Here is a 16852-nt window from a genome sequence, read left to right on the forward strand (position 1 = left end):
AACTCATTGAAACATTGTTTCTCTCAGACTGGCATGCTGACTGTTTCCAGAATTTTCTTTTTATTTTAGATTTCCAGCTTCTGTAGTTATTTTTATTTTGATTTTCACCTGAATGTAGTTTTTCCAGTTACTGTAACTGCTGTCTTCTAACACCCTGAATCCAGCACTGATTATAATCGCCAACACAGAGTACACTTTTTGGTTCATTTAGCCAAATTCATGGCTCCCTAGCTGAGAAGCCTTAAAAGACAGATTCTGCATCTGTGTAGTTTATATTATCATTAATCCCAATGGTAATATTTCTTGTGACATCACAACCTGTCTGAAATTTGTAAGCTGATATCTAACTTTTGCATTCTCAAGGAGGTTCTGGAAAGTAAAACAGACATGAAGTCAGATAATTATTGAACTAGAATAAGTACGGTATATGATTTTACATCAGCTGTAAACAACATTCATGGCCCTTCAAAGAAATTGACCAAACCAAATAAACAAATGCAAATTTCAGTGGTTCCAAGGTATTTTAGTAATATTCTATAAACCTGATATTTCCTTTATTACTCAAGTGTAAATAATTCATGAATTGTATTTGCCTTGTTCTTGTCAAAGACCTTGATTGTGAAGAGTTAGGTAAAAGTCTAATAAATATTGCTTTTGAATTAATCATTGTTGATTTACCTTCCAATTCAAATACTCCATTCTGGGCATTGTGATGTCACATAATGATGATACACTCTTGAGAAACAGAACATGAGTTTATGACTACCCACCTTAGTGGTGAGTTTCCAATCTCTGTCTCAATGTCAGGAAGTCATTAAGGCAATCACAGTTCTTTAGAAAAAAACAACCTGCTGGAGGAACTCAGTGGGTCAAGCAGCATCTGTGGAGGCCGAGGGATGGTTGACATTTTGGGTCAAGATCCTGCATCAGGACTGGTGCAGGGTCTCGACCCGAAACATTGACCATCCCTCTGCCTCCACAGATGCGCCTGACCCACTGAATTCATCCAGCAGTTTGCTTTCTGCTCCAGATTCCAGCATCTTTTGTGTCTCCCGTCACCGTTCTTTTGCAGTAGAAAATAGTGGCTTAGATTGTCATCACTTGAAGAACTCTTGTTACATTTTCTCATTCCAATAATGCCGCCTACATGTATTCACAACATATGAATAAAGTAGGCTCCAGTACTCAATAGGAAAAATTATAGTCAAATAATCCCTTAAACTCTTTGAATGGAGCTTTGTATTTTGCCCCTCTTCCCACAGTAGGCAAGAAATCCCTGATGTTGCTACTGTCTTCATGTAGTTGGTACAATATGTTCAGATAATTTCATTCAGATTTATACTTGTTAGAGCATTATTGGCAGGCTCATTGTACCTGAACAATTTGTATTTAATTTCAACTTATGGAATCATTGAATGATGTAGCACAAGATGCCATTAGTCTATCATGCTGGAGACTTTGGAGGAAAAATTAATTCAACTAGCCACATTTTATAATATACTGCTCACTTATTTTAGCACTCATTAATTTTTCTTACTGTAACAGTCTTCATACTCACCTTCATGCCACAAAGTGTTAAGTTACAGGCTGGGTCTTGGATGACAAAGTTTATTTCATCTGCAAAAAGCTTATGACTATATTCAGGAAATTACAGAAAGACTGGGTAAGCCTACAACAAGAGCCACAACAATATCATTGAGCAGAAGAACACAAGAACATAAGAACAGCGTAGACCATCTGGGCCTTCAAGCTGATTATCTACCACACCATAGTGCCATTTTCCTGCACTATTCCCATATCCCTCGATTCCCTCAATATCCAGAAATCTATTAATCGGTCTTGAATTAACTCAACAATTGAGTCTCCACATTTCTTTGAGAGAGAGAATTCCAAAGATTCACCACTCTCTGAGTGAAAAAGTTTCTCCTCATCTCAGTCCCAAACTTATCTTAAATCTCCTCAGCCAGGGGAAATATCCTTTCTGCAATACAATAAATTCTTGAACCTGAGCGTTACTTTACTTACCCAAACTGAAGACATCATCCTTAATTCTGGGACATTAATAACAGATGCCTTGACCTGATTCTTGAAAAATTAGCTCTGTTCCTCTTTCCACAGATATTGCCTGACTGCTGAGTGTTTCCAGCATTTTCTATTTGTAAAATGTTAACACCATTTCTCTACCCAGAGAAGCTGCATGAATTTTCCATGGCCTTCATTATTCCATTTAAAATTTAGGCCTTGAAAAACCACTGGGTAAACCACCTTTCAAGTACATGAAGGGAGGAGTTTTCAAAGAATCTCAGGATATGCCCTGAAATGCCTCTGGAAATGGTGGGCAGAAATAGAGATGTACCAAAAGGTCTGGAATATACTGGGGCAATCTCAGTGGTCAGATCTGACACATATTCACCATTTTTTGTCCCTGGTGTAACTTATGCATTCTCCAGCCACAGGTATTTTGGAATGTACATTTCTCTAGCCCTCTCATCTGAATACATTTCCATGCTTCATTTATTGATGGACCTTTTTATACATTTATTTTTTACTGTCACTGTGTCTCAAACAGAAATGCTGCTTCAGTCCTCCAAATATTAATGATTTTTTTCAACTTTATTTGGAAATACTAATTATAAGGAAATATTATATAAACTTGGTTGATAAATATTTTGTATAATCCATGTTAGTAGCTAAATATATATACATAAATGAAGAGCCTTCCTTAATTTCTTCTTAATTATTTGTTATGGAGCTCTTTTCTTGCATTTCCAAGGAAAAGTCTGTACTTAATAGAGAAAAAAATTAAAAGGAATAGATCTGCTATTAAGGTTTATTTCATATTTTTTATACAGAGGAATGTTGAGTTCTAGGAATTTAAAAGATGAAGGAATGCTGCCCTTATGTGGGGCAGAAAAACTCAATCTTCTAATACAAAAACGTCAGCCATCTATATATGAACATCATTACGATTCATGGTTCCATCACTGATTGCAAGAGGGAACCTGTTCCAGCATCTGTTTCAGCATTTCCACTGAGGAAATCATCACATTGACAGAAAAACTATCACAACCAATGCTTCTGCTTCTTTGGTACTTATAATTTTCACCTTAGACTTTTGAATTCAAAAAAAGTTTCATTTTAACTTGTATCTCATTAACTTTGCTTGAGATACCAATATAATTATTTTATACAATTTCCATGAATCTTGTGTAATTAGTGTTCATTAAAGTGCTATCTTGCAAAAATAAAAAATGGTCTAAATTTTCTAAAACTTTGAAAATCTAATTCCAATTTTAAAAAAAGATGGAATCTAAATTAATAATCTATCAAATCAGTTTGATGAATAGTCTCCAACCTGAAAGGTTAACTGTTTCTCTTTTCACAAATGCTGCCTGACCTGCTGAGTTTTTCCAGAATTTTCTGTTTTTATTTCAGATTTCCAGCATCTGCAGTTTTTTTTAATAATTTTCATTTACTGATAATCTACCAGTTCTTTATATTAAACTAACACATTGGAAGAATAATATTTTAAATAAGTAATGCAATATTTGTATGCTATAGGAAGAAATAATTCAGATACAGGGATAAACTTGCAAAGGGCACATTGTCAACAAACGGTACAGCAAACAGTCAGTCAGTAGCAGGGTGGCCAAGCTCATAAGAGCATGAGATGGATGGAAATGTTTCAAAGACATATTTCCCTGCTTTGGAACATGACAAATTAGAAATACGAGGGCTTTCATTGTTGAGCAAACCAATGACTATGGTTAGCAATGCCTGCATTATTAAGGACCAACTTTTGATGATGCTATATAGACATTCGGAAATGCAGCTTTGCAATTACTGCTGGGCTTATTTGGATTGAAGTGATCTGTAGCTTACTGCATGCTTCTGAAGCCAAAATATGATATTCAGAATGCAAGTTAGTTGTACTTGCATAAACTTTCCAATTCATAGTTTCTTGGCTTCCTTCTTGCTTTTATTTTTGTTTGTTTTTCCAGGGTTGCCAGGAACTTGGTTTAGGTTCTTTGAGAGCTTTGGACCACCACTCTGCTCACTGCGTCCCACATTTTGGTTCCTTTCTTGAATAACACGCATCCGCTTTTGTTGATTTAATCTTTGTTCCCAGTGCTAATGAACACAAAACAACACAACACAAATTTTAGAGAGATACCAACTGTTATTAAAATTTATAGCAACTTTTTTCAGTTTTTAATCATTATTGATAGCTGTCAGCCAACAACATGTGTCAGGTCATGCTATGCATTTTAAGAGTGCTATGATATAATCATAATGTAAACAACCACATTTGAGTATTCTAGCTCTGACATTTTTAACCAGGTAGGCTAAGCTCATGTTCCTTTACAGCATCAAAGGAAGTCATTCCTCCATGCCAGCTCACAGAACAATCCCATCAATTCCATTCCCCCACTTAATTCTCTGTAACTCTCGCTCTCTTGTCCCCATCAACTTGTCCCATCCACATTCTCCTACCACTGACCTGCACCAGGGACAATTTACAGTAACCAACTAACCTTGCAACCAGAACATCTTTGGAATCAGTTGGGGGGGGGGGGGGAAGCGGGGAGAAGTAGGGGGTGGAATCTGGAGCACCCAGGGAAAACACATGCAGTCACAGGAAGAATGTGCAAACTGGGTCAGGATCAAACCAAGAACTGTGAAGCTGCTGCACCATCTTCTGTGCCTCATTTAAAAATGCCTTACAAAACTTTGGCAATAAATCAGTGTTAATGTTTTGTCTTTCCTAACTACAATACTTTAAAGACCCTTCCTGTGTTAATATTGATGGCGTCCTCGTGGTTGTCTGAATCTCCTTTATTGAGTAATGAACGCTGACACTGGGAAATGGCAGATTCTTTGTTGGTGAAGAATCAGAGTCAAGAATGGTTCTGCACAGACTGGGAATGGAACTGGGAATTTTGTAATGAATGTGACTTTACTAAATAAACTAATTTAGTATCTTTAATTACTTGAAACCTTTAGATTTTAAAGGTGGTAAGAAAGGTAGCAAGGCAGAAGGGCTTAGGGAGGAAATTCTGGAGTTCAGGACTTTACCTATTTGGTAATGGCCACCAGTTGTGCAGTGATTAATTTCAGGGATGAGCAAGAGCTGGTAATGAGGGAACTAGATATACTGAAAGGTTATAAAACTACAGAAAAAGGGAGGGGCATGGCCATGAAGAGATTTGAAAACAAGGATGAAAACTTTAAATGAGGCATTGCTCATTTGGGAGTCAATAGGTGCTGGGTGAAGATGGCAATCTGATCTAGAACATGGGCAGCAAGTTTTAAGTGGTCCCAACTTGATGGAAAAAAGAATGAGGAAGGCCAGCCAATTAAGTGTTGAAATAGCCAAATGTAGAGGTAACAAAAGTGTGATTGAGCATTTCAGCAGCAGTTAAGCAGAGGCAGGGCACCATGGAGGGAGGTTCTGGAGAAAGAAATTGTGAAATATAAATTGGCATGGATATGACATTTAAAACCTAACTCAGGATCAAATATGACATCAAAGTTGTCACTGTTGTTTAATTTCAGGGAGTAGCAAGAAAATGGATTGGTGGTCAGACAAAAGAACAATGATTGGGTCAAAAGAATATGGCAAAGTAACAATTTTAGTTTATTTAATTACGCTCTTAATTTTCAATCCCACAGTAAAAGTGTGGAGATTCTGGCACTACAATGATTCTAAGAGCTAGGCTCCAATAAGCCATGGTGGTCATAGGCTGTTAGATCCTGAAATTATTTTATCTCCTTCTAAAGAACATATGAAACATTGCGAGGTATGGATTCACAATTTCCCAATGGTACTTCCTTGTCTGGAGAAACTGACTAGGAAATGAATCACAGAGATGTATACCACCAGTCTTCGTATACTTTAGCACGTCACTGTTTTAATGTACTCATTTGAACAGTGAATACTGCTTTGAATTTAATTCTGGCGACTCTGCCAGTAAAAGAACATATTATTAGTAATTCCCTCTCAAATATCTGCAGTTAATGATTTACTTGTTTTTAGATTTTCTTTCATCAAACAAGACACCATCAATGTGGTAAAATCATTACATCAGCATGATCAAAATGTTTCAGGAACAAGATCACCTGGCTGATTATTGTTGGAAAACCATAGCATCCAGAGAGGGCTTGGATATCCAACTATGTGCTTGCTCCCTAAGACAGATCCAAATGGTCATTGTACTGGTTGGCAAGCTGGGGAAAGGGTGCAAAAATTTGCCAATTTTTGATGAACACAAGAAATAGGGGTGTGAGTGTGCTCCCAATTATTGGCATTTGTATGTAAACTTATTCCAACACTATTGTGTTTCTGACCTGTTCAATCTTTCATTTCTGTTCTCCTGTTTTATACTGCAGCAGTATAGATTCTGGTATTTGGAAGTTGTTTTTTTTTTAAATTATGATTGGATTTTACAATTGGCTGCAGGATCAAATGTTTCTGGACTTTTCAGACATCAGTCCTGCATTAATTGCAGTGCAAATAAAGATTGCTGCTGTTGTTCATATGTTGAAAACCTTTTAGTGATCATTCTTTCCACATCAAAGTGGCCAAACAACTTTACACTGGTCCTTCAAATATTAGTCATCAAGCCAGTGTCAAGGAGTTAAGATAGGAAAAGGGGAAGCCCATTATATGTTGGGGGGGGGGGGAAGCAGTGATTCCCTCCTATATATTGGGCTTCCCCTTTTCCTATCTTCAATCCTAAAAAAAGGTCCCAACTCGAAAGATTGACTGCCTGCTTTTCTCCATGGATGCTGCCTGGCCTGCTAAGTTCCTCCAGCATCTTGTTGTTTTTTTCCATCTAGATTCCAGCATCTGCAGTCTTTTGTTTGTCTGGAGTGGTATGTTGCCTCCCAGTGCCAGGATAAGGGATGTCTCAGAGTGGCTGCAGGGCATTCTGAAGGGGGAAGTTAAAAAGTCAATGGTGGTGGTACATGACGGTACCAACGACATGGGTCGAAAAAGGGATGAGGTGCTGCAACATGGATTTAGCAAGTTAAGTAGCAGATTAAAAAGCAGGACTCTAAGATTCTACTCTCTGGATTACTTCCAATGCCATGTGTAGCTGAATATAGGATTAGAAAAGAATGGTCAGATGAATGTATTGCTAAAGGGATGGGGTAAGAGGAAGGCCATTTGGCTAGAGCTTAGAAATAAGAAAGGGGTGATCACTTTGCTGGGATCATACTATTGGCCTCTCAACAGTCAGCAGGAAATAGAGGAAAAGACAAATCATTAAGCTTAAGAGGGATAGACTTGCAGTAGTGGTGGATTTCAACTTCCCCAATATTAACTGGGATCTCCTTAGAATGAAAGGATTAGACAGGGTGGAATTTTTAAAGTGCCTCCAGGAGAACTTTCAGTGCCAATATGTAGATAGTCCTACTGGGGATGGGGCAGTGCCAAACCTAATCCTAGGGAATGGAGCCAGCCAAATGGATGAAGTGCCAGTGGGTGAGCACTTTGGGTATCGTGACCATAACTCAGTAAGTTTCAAAGTGATTATGGAAAAGCAAAAGGAGAGTCAGGAAATTAAGTGCCTGAAGTGGGGGAAGGCCAATTTCAAAATCATTAGACAGAACCTGGCCAGCATAACCATGGAACAGCAGGTAAATCTACATTCAGGAAGTGGAGTTTTTTAAAAGTAGAATAGTGAGAGTTCAGGCTCTAGGAAGCATTGAGGAACAAAGTGACCTAAGTTGAGGTTGAAGAATAAGGACAACAATCCTGATAGTGTGAAGTGATGCATTTTGAGGAGCCTAATAAAGGTAGGACATTTACCATGAATGGTTGAGCTCTAGGGAGTATTGAGGAACAAGGGGATGAACAAAGGGGTATGGACAGCATCCAGGGAACCCTGGATGTCAGATATTGAGGGTTTGATAAAGAAAAAGCAAGCATATGGTAGATATAAATCATTGAAAATAGGGGAGGCCCTTCAGAAGTATGCAGTGTGGTGGGGGAAGAGGGGAGTGCTTAAAAAAAATTAGGAGAGCCAAAGAGGACCACGAAATAGCACTGAAATGTAAGATTAAGGAAAAATCACAAGGCATATTTTAAATATATATTAAAAGCAAGATGGTAACCAGGGAAAGAGTGGAGCCCATTAGGAGGCAAAGGGGAAAACTGTATGGAGCCAGAGGACTGGGGAGAAGTCTTAAATGGATATTTTTAAATCTGTATTCATTAAAGAGAAAGACATTGTAATTGGAGATTTCAGTTGGGACAGTGAAATTCAAGAGAATGTTAAAATTAGAGAGGAGGAGGTATTAGCCGTCTTAGGAAACATAAAGGAGGGTAAATCCCAAGGGGTTGATAGGATATATGCCAGGCTGCTATGACAGTCTAGGGAGAGAACACTGGAGCCCTGATGGGTATATTTAAATCTTTGCTGGCAATAGGTAAGGTGACAGATGATTGGAAGACTGCAAATCTGGCACTTTTATTCAAGAGGGGCAGCAGGGATAACCCAGGTAATGAGTGGCTAGTGGTAGAGAAACACTACGAAAGTTCTGATGAAGAAGATTAATCAACACTTGGAAAAGCAGGCATTTATCAGGGATGGTCAGCATAGATTTGTTGGTGTGAGATTATGTAGGGCTAACTTAATTGAATTTTCAAAGAGGTAACTAAATATATTGATGGGGGCAGTGCAGTTTATGTAGTTTACATTGGTTTCAATAAAGTCTTTGACAAGGTCCCACAAGGAAGGTTATTCCAAAATGGCCCATTGGATACAAGCAAGTTGGCAAAATGAATTCAATAGTGGCTTGGTTACAGGAGAAAGAGGGTTATGGTGGAGAGTTGTTATCGTGTTTGGAAACCTGTGACCATTGGTGTACCAGAGGGATCAGTGCTGTTTGTTTTATACATTAATCACTTAGATGTGAATACAGGTATAGTTGCACAGGACATGAAAATTGGTGGTACCATTGATAGTGAGGAGGATAAACTTAGGCTACAGAATGATACTGATCAGCTGGTAAATTAGGCAGAGTGAAGATCAAAGGAGTTAATCCAGATAAGTGTGAGAAGCATTTTTGGGTTTGGTGAGGGGTCTAATAAGAGTAGGACATATACCATGAATGGTAGGACCCTAGGGAACATTGAGGAACAAAGGGACTTTGGTGTGCAACTCCAAAGATACCTGAAGTTGGCAAAACAAGTAGATAGAGTGGTGAAGAAGGCATACAGGGTGCTTGCCTGGGATGGAATGTTTCAGTTACGAGGGGGAAACTGGGTAAGCTGGGTTTGTTTTCCTTGGAGCAGAGGAGGCTGAGGAGGGATTTGGGTGGGGGGAGGTGGGAGGTATAAAGAACTATGAGGGGCATGGATGGGATAGATAGTAAGAAACTTTTCCCCATGTTACTTATTATCTGTTTTAGCCTTAAGGTGAGGAATAAGGGGTTTAGCAAGGATCTGAGGAAGACTTTATCCCACTCAAAGAGTGGTTGCAATCTGGAATGCACTGCCTGAGAAGGTGATGGAGATAGGTAATCTCACAACATTTAAAAAGCATCTGGATCACCAAAACATAGTAGGCTACAGACCACATGCTGTTAAATGGTACTTCATGGTTGGCATATACACAGAGGGCTGAAGGACTTTCTCTGTAAGCTATGACTCTATGACTGCAGAGATAACGTAGTCTGTATAGTTCATGTGGATGTTGAAATTCAGCATGGATATGATGGACCAAATGGATTGTTTCTGTGCTGTAAACACAATATATAATCAGATATGTAATGACAACTGAAAAAAAGTACATAGACATTATTCAGAGAAGTGATCTGTAACTTGTGTAGATTTTATACTATGCAGTGCTTTAAAACAGAGGATGTCACACACACGATTGTAACTAATATTGAAAAGCACTGAATTTCTACCTCTGGAGCTGTTGTGCTGCAAGTACCTTACCTTGAACCGTTTAACCCATTGATTTCTCCATTTTTCAACCAAACAGCCATTAAAGAGCATCAGTCTATGAAAAAAAATCAGATAGAAACCAGCAACTAGACTTTGCACAATATTCTGTGGAAAATAAATATTCCAGAATCTCTCAGAGATCTGATTTGTTTTATTCACAAAAGAAATAAATATGTAATGTGCAATAATCAATTTACCTTTCACCAAATGTTTGGATAGAATTGGCCTTTCACATAAAATTGACCATTTTTCAGTGCCCAAAGAAAGAAGAAAGAAGATTTGCAGAGTGGCTAAAACTTTTTCGGTAATGATTTCCTCTGTTCTTCAGATTTATTTATTGTGCCTCCTATCGGTTTCATTTACAAATCTCAGTGCCACTTCCTTTGGCCTTAATATGAAAATCATTGATGTTTTCAGTGAACAGGAATAACTACATAACAGAATCTTGAAGGATATCTTTACTAAGTTCCAGCACTTATGAGATATTGACATCAACTCTTAGTCCTTTTATTCCTCCTCTGTTTCTTCTCTTGCAACTAGTTTTGATCCAGTTTACTACCCTTCCCAATCCAATTCTATATCCACAAATCTTCTCCAGTGGTTGCCTGTGTGGAATCTTTTTGAACGCTCTATGAAAGTCCTTGTATGCCACATCTGGTTCCTTCCCATTCCACCACATTGCCATCTCTCCAAAGTGATTTTTACGCGTGGCCCTTTTTCGCCTCAACTTCCATCAATGTATAGGTACTGCGGAGTATCCTTCTCAAATTTGGCTGCTTGCACAAATTCAACTCCATCCTGTGTCTGCATGACAGCCTGCAAGCCATGATCTTAACCATTGAGATGATATCCCTCACTCCATCAAGGTTCCCACTGGAGTGGAGCTAGTCTACAGGACAAAGGGATAATGTTCAATCAAAGTCACTCCAACTTTGTTTATGAAGCTTCAGCACACAGACAAAACTTCCATGTGTTCCGGTTCAAAAACAAAATGACCCCTGAAGATAAAGGTTCACGATGTGGGCCTGGAAAACATGCATTAAGTTCTGTGTCTTGGAAGCTACTTCCCAGTTCTGATGAAATTCACCATCACCTTTGCTGAATCAGCCCAGCTTTAGGCCGATTGAAGAAAACAATGGATGAAGATCAAGACTCAAACTCAAGGCACAAAGCTCATGGTCCACCAGCAGCAGTGATCCCTGCCCTCTAGTGAGCTTCTGAGACTATCTCTACAAAATCCTCAAAATCCACTGGCAAGATAAGCAAACCAATGTCAGTATCCTCTCCCAGATCAACATCCCAGCATTGAGAACCTAATTACACTCTGGACATTGATGGTAGACCATGTTGTTTACATACTCAACACCAGACTCCTGAAACAGACACTATTCTGAGCTTAGTCATGGGAAGCTTAGTCATAGTCATGGGAAGGCTTTGAGCCTTTTCCTCTGTCCACCTAGTAATCCCTTCCCATGAAGACATGTTTTCATTCCCATTGTCTCATGGGTGTTCCTGGCCTAAATTAGAGAAAGGACATTGAAGATGGGATACTTAGGACAGTCCTCATTTCAGTCCTACTCTGGTCTCCACCCTACCTGGTATACTGATAACCGTATCAGCGTTGCCTCCTGCACTCATACAAAAATTTCATCACTTTTGTTGCCAGCTTCCAGTTTGCTATCACATTCAGCTGGTCCATCTCTGATTTTTCCCTTCCTTTTCACAACTTCTCCACTTCCATTTCAGGAGACAGGCAAGTGACCAGTACCCACTACACCCAAAGACTCCTGTGGACTACCTTGTGTAGTTCCACTTACCCTGCTTCTTACAAGGACTTCACTCCATTCTTTCAGTTTTGCCATCTTCAACACATCTGGTCCAAGGAAGCCACTCTTCACAACAGGTTTCAATATATCTCCACTTTTCCTTAACCGTGGCTTGCCCTACACCATATGTTTTGGGTGTGTCTCTAGATGGGAACAGGAACTGAAGTGTGGGCAGTTGTGATGCCAAGTGGGGACACCATGCGGACAGGTGTACACAAGGAACAGGGCTAAGATTGGCCATTCGGCACAACACGTCCATGCCAATCAGTAGGCATCCACCTGCACTAATCCTTCTCCCAGCACTTGGCCCATAATCTTTGATGCCCAAGTGATTAAGTGCTAATCTTGAGAATTCTTAAACGCTGTCAGTGACCCCGCTTCCACCACTCTTTCAGGCAATGCATTCCAGACACTCATAACACTCTGGATGAAAAAGGTCCTCCTCAGATCCCATCTGAATCTCTTCCCCTTACCTTAAATCTAGGTTCTTTTGTTTGTCTACCTCTGATATGGGGAAAAATTTCCTGCAGTCTATCTTTTCTATAACATTCATAATTTTATACATCTCAATCATGTCCCCTTTTAACCTCCTCCACCCTAGGGAGAACAGATCCAGCCTCTCCAACCTCTCCTTATAACTGAAGCACTCCATCCCAGGCAACATCCTGGTGAATCTCCTCTGCAACTTCTCCAGCAGTATCACATCCTTCTTCTAGTGTGTTGCCCAGAACTGCATTCAGTTCTCCAGCTGAGGCCAAACCAAAGTGTTATAAAGTTGGACCAAAACCTCCCTGCTTTTGTATTCATATCCTGACTAATGAAGGCCTGATGCAGGGTTTTGACCCAAAAAGTCAACAATTCCTTAACTACCCCCCTCCCGCCCACAGATACTGTTCAACCCACTGAGTTCCTCCAACAGATTGTTTGTTGCTAATGAAGGCCTCTGTACATATTCCTTCCTAACCACGTTACCAACTTGTGCCTCCACCTTCAAGGATCCCTGGATTTGTACTCCAAGATCCCTCTGTTCATCAATACTCCCAAGACGCCACCATTTGTGGTATATGTCCCAGCCTCATTAGTGCTCACATTTAATCTGGACAAAGCTTCATCTGCCATTTATCAGCCCATTTCACCAGCACACCAATATCGCTCAATAGCGCAAGAATACCTTCCACCCTATTCATGACTCCGTCAATCTTAGTGTCATTTGGAAAACTTACTGACCATGCCTACATCCACGTCCAAGTCATTCACATATATTACAAACAGCAAAGGTCCCAGCAACAACCTCTGTGGGACACCACTAGTAATAGGCATGTGATCGCTAAGACATCTCTTTGCCATCACCCTCTGTTTCCTTTTGCCAAGCCAACTTTGGATCCAGTTTGCCAAATTACCTTGGATTGAATGGCCCTAACCTTTTAGACCATTTTCCCATTGAGACCTTGTCGAAGGCCTTACTGAAGTCCATGTAAACCACATCTACTGCTTTGCCCTCATCGATACACTTTGTTACCTCTTCAAAAAATTCAATCAGATTGGTCAGATGGGTTTGCTCCTGACAAAGCCGTGCTGGCTGTTTCTGATTTGACCCTGTCATTCCAAGTGATCATTAATCCTTTCCTTCACATTTCTCAAATAACTTCCCCACTACTTATGTTAGGCTCACAGATCTATAACTGCCACACTTCTCCTTGCTGCCCTTCTTGTCCTCCAGTCAATAACTTCACTTGTGGTCAGTGAGGATTTAAAAGTCTTAGAGCCCCAGAAACCTCTTCCCTTGCCTCCCACTGTAGCCTAGGATAGATTCCATCCGACTCTGGGTATTCATCCACCTTTAAGCCCACTGAGGTATTGAGTACCTCCTCTTTATTTATTGAGACTTGTACTAGACTTTCAACTTCCCCTTCGCTAAATTCTCCAACTACAAAGTCCTGTTGTCAATTAAATACAACACATGATAAAACACACCAGAGAATGTCTTTGCCTAACAACTACATAATTAATCCCAATTGATTCAAACAACTCAAAAATTCATGACGTAGTTTCAAGCAAGACTCATTAGCTCTTTAGTTTCACAACTCCTAGTTATGCAACTCTTTTAATTGACTTCCACAATTTCCAAAAATCACTACCTGTATTAAGATATTACCCACTCTTGATGAACCTGGCCGGGGTTCGATCCTGGCGAGTTCTTCTCGGAGTCCCTGACTCATAGTCATAGAGTTGTACAGCACAGAAAAAGGCCCTTCAGCCCATATGTGCCCCTGCCGACCAAGATGTATATTCAAGCTAATCCCATTTCCCAGCACTTGGCCCATATCCCCCTAAACACTTGTCATCCATATTCTGTCCACATACTTCTTAAATGCATCTAATGTACCTGGCTCAACCACTTCCCCTGGCAGTTGGTTCCATATATCTACCACCCACTATGTAAAAAAGTTGCCCCTCAGGTTCTTATTAAACCTTTCACCTCCAACCATAAAACTATGTCCTCTCGTTTTCAATTCCCCAACCCTGGAAAAAAAGACTCAGGATCGTCTTCTTCAGCCATTGGTCTCCAGAGTCACTGCTGCTGGTCATCCTGTAAGGCAATTTTTTATACCTTTCTTCGCATACCTCCCATATTTTGCTTAGTTCCTTATTGCCTTTACACAGCCTTAATTCCAATTCTTATCGATACGAGCATGTGTTTTGTTAACTTCTTCAAATTGCAGCTGGTGCCATCCTACGATTATTTTAACCATTTGGTTCCCATATTACCAGAGTGTTTATTTGAGATTTGTAATCCATCAAGTATCTTTTTCTACAAGATGTCAGGTCCCAAACACCCCCAGATTGTAACCCCCAATCTTCCAGATTGCCCACAGTGAGATGTTTACAATGGGAAAGTCCACAGGGTTGTAAACCTGTCTCAGCTATGTTCTCTAATGATAGACCAGGTATTGATTACATGACCTTCCTTCTCTGTGCCCCCTTGTTCTGTGGTTCCTGCAATCTCTTCCTAGGCATCAGAGTATCCTCCCAAAACCTGATCGGATTTAGTTCTCATTGAAGGGTCAGCAGTGTAAAGGGTGAGCAGCTTCAAGTTCCATGGTATCAACATATTGAAGGATCTATCCTGGACCCAACACGTTGATGTAATCACAAAGAAGGCACGTTAGTGGCTTTACTTCATTAGGGGTTTGAGGAGGTTTGGTACCTCACCAAAGACACTTACAAATTTCTATAGATGTATGGTGGAGAGCATTCTGACTGGTTACATCACAGCCTAGTATGTAGGCTCCAACGCACAGGATCGCAAGAGGCTGCAGAGGGTTGTAGACTCAGCCAGCTCCATCACCGGCACCACCCTCCCCACCATCAAGGACGTCCTCAAGAGGCGATGCCTCAAGAAGGCCGTATCCATCACTAAGGACTCTCACCATCTGGGACATGCCCTCTTCTCGTTACTACCATTGGGAGGAGGTACAGGAGCCTGAAGATCCACATTCAATGATTCAGAAACAGCTTCTTCCCCTCTGCCATCAGATTACTGAGTGGTCCACGAACACTACCTCATTATTCCTTTTTTTTGCACTATTTATTTATTTTTGTCTTTGCTCTGTACTGCCGCCACAAAATGACAAATTTCACGTCATATAAGTCAGTGATAATAAATCTGATTCTGATACTTGACAGCCCTCTGGTTGTTACAGTCCATTTCCTTAATGAATACTGATGTAAAGTAATTATTTAAGACCATGTCTATGCCTTCTGGCTCCATACACAAATTGTCCCTAACGGGACCTACTCTTTCCCTGTTTATTCTTTTGCCCTTAATATACTTAATCTTGTCTGCCAATGATATTTCATTGCCTTCCTAATTTATTTTGTTTTAAAAACACCACCCTAAACTTTTTATACTCTTGATGAGCCTCACCCATCATTAGTCCCCAATACCTGCCGTGTTTCCTTTGTTCTCGTTATCCAACCCTCAATAACTTTCAACATGCAGGGTTCCTGCACATTGAAGGTTACTGCAAGGTATTTATTTCCCTTGGATTTTCCCCTTATGGGAATATGTTGGCTCTAACTCTTGCTATTTTTCCTTTGAAAGCTTCCCACTGTGCAGATGTATTCCCAAATGCTCCCCCACTGATACTCCCTCTACTTCACCAGATTCATTCCCAAAGGTCCAGTCGTGCTCCTTCCCTCTTTGTTCTATCCACACACAGTGTCAAAAAGCTCTCTTGAACACATCTTAAAAATTCCGCTCACTCTAAGCCCTTAACACTAAGACAATCCCAGTTAATATTTTGGAGATTAAGATCCTCTACTAATAGAACCCTATTTTTGTTGCATCTCTCTGATATTTGCCTAGGTATTTATCCTCTACCTCTTGTTGACCAATAGGAGGTCTGTAATATACTCCCTTTTTGTCCTCAGTCTTTATCTGTATGGCCTTGTCAGAGGAGCCTTCTAGGATATCTTCTTTCAATAATGAAGTAATGCAATCATTGACTAACAGTGCAATGCCATCTTCTCTTTCATGTCTCCCTTTATCTTACCTGAATATTTCATACCCCAGGATATTGACTAGCCAGTTCTACCCCTCCTTCAACTAAGTCTTAATGATGGCAACAATATTGTATTTCCCCACATATATTACAGCTTTGAGCTCATCTACCTTACTAGTTAGACCTCAGTCACATTTTAATATGTGCAACTTAAATTTGAATTCCCCTGATGTGCACATACCTGCTTGTTCTGCCTGTTGAGATTGGTAACTATTTCTCCTCTAGGTGACTGTCCCTCTCCTTCCAAACATTTACTGCGTCCCCTTCCCCTGCCAATTCAGTTTAAACTTCTCACTACAGAGATGGCAAATCTTCCCACAAAGATGGGGAGACATCAACTGTTAATTTCCCTCCATAGATGCTGCCTGATCCGCTGAGTTCCTCCAGCTCCTTTGTGTATTGCTCCAGATTTCCAGCATCTGCAGTCTCTTGTGTCCCCAAAAGTGTTGGTCCTGTTCTGGTTAAGGTACAACCCATCATCTGGTGGTCCAAGTCCATAG

At 40.1% G+C, this 16852-nt stretch overlaps 1 protein-coding gene across 2 annotated transcripts in view; it reads right to left on the bottom strand.

Moving 5' to 3' along the window:
• Positions 1-2822: 2822 nt before the first annotated feature.
• The window catches only part of LOC127574205 (secreted frizzled-related protein 4-like), a 31254-nt gene continuing 17224 nt past the window's right edge, over positions 2823-16852 (bottom strand). For both annotated transcript variants that reach the window (XM_052023002.1, XM_052023001.1), the window contains exons 6-7: positions 9953-10016; positions 2823-4131 (exon numbers count right to left, since the gene is read on the bottom strand). In XM_052023002.1, coding sequence (XP_051878962.1) covers positions 3952-4131; positions 9953-10016 — 244 coding nt within the window. In that variant the 3' untranslated portion in view covers positions 2823-3951. The remainder of the gene's footprint in view (positions 4132-9952; positions 10017-16852) is intronic.

The sequence above is a fragment of the Pristis pectinata genome, chromosome 9, assembly GCF_009764475.1.
Source record: "Pristis pectinata isolate sPriPec2 chromosome 9, sPriPec2.1.pri, whole genome shotgun sequence".
In the NCBI taxonomy this organism is placed as follows: Eukaryota; Metazoa; Chordata; class Chondrichthyes; order Rhinopristiformes; family Pristidae; genus Pristis; species Pristis pectinata.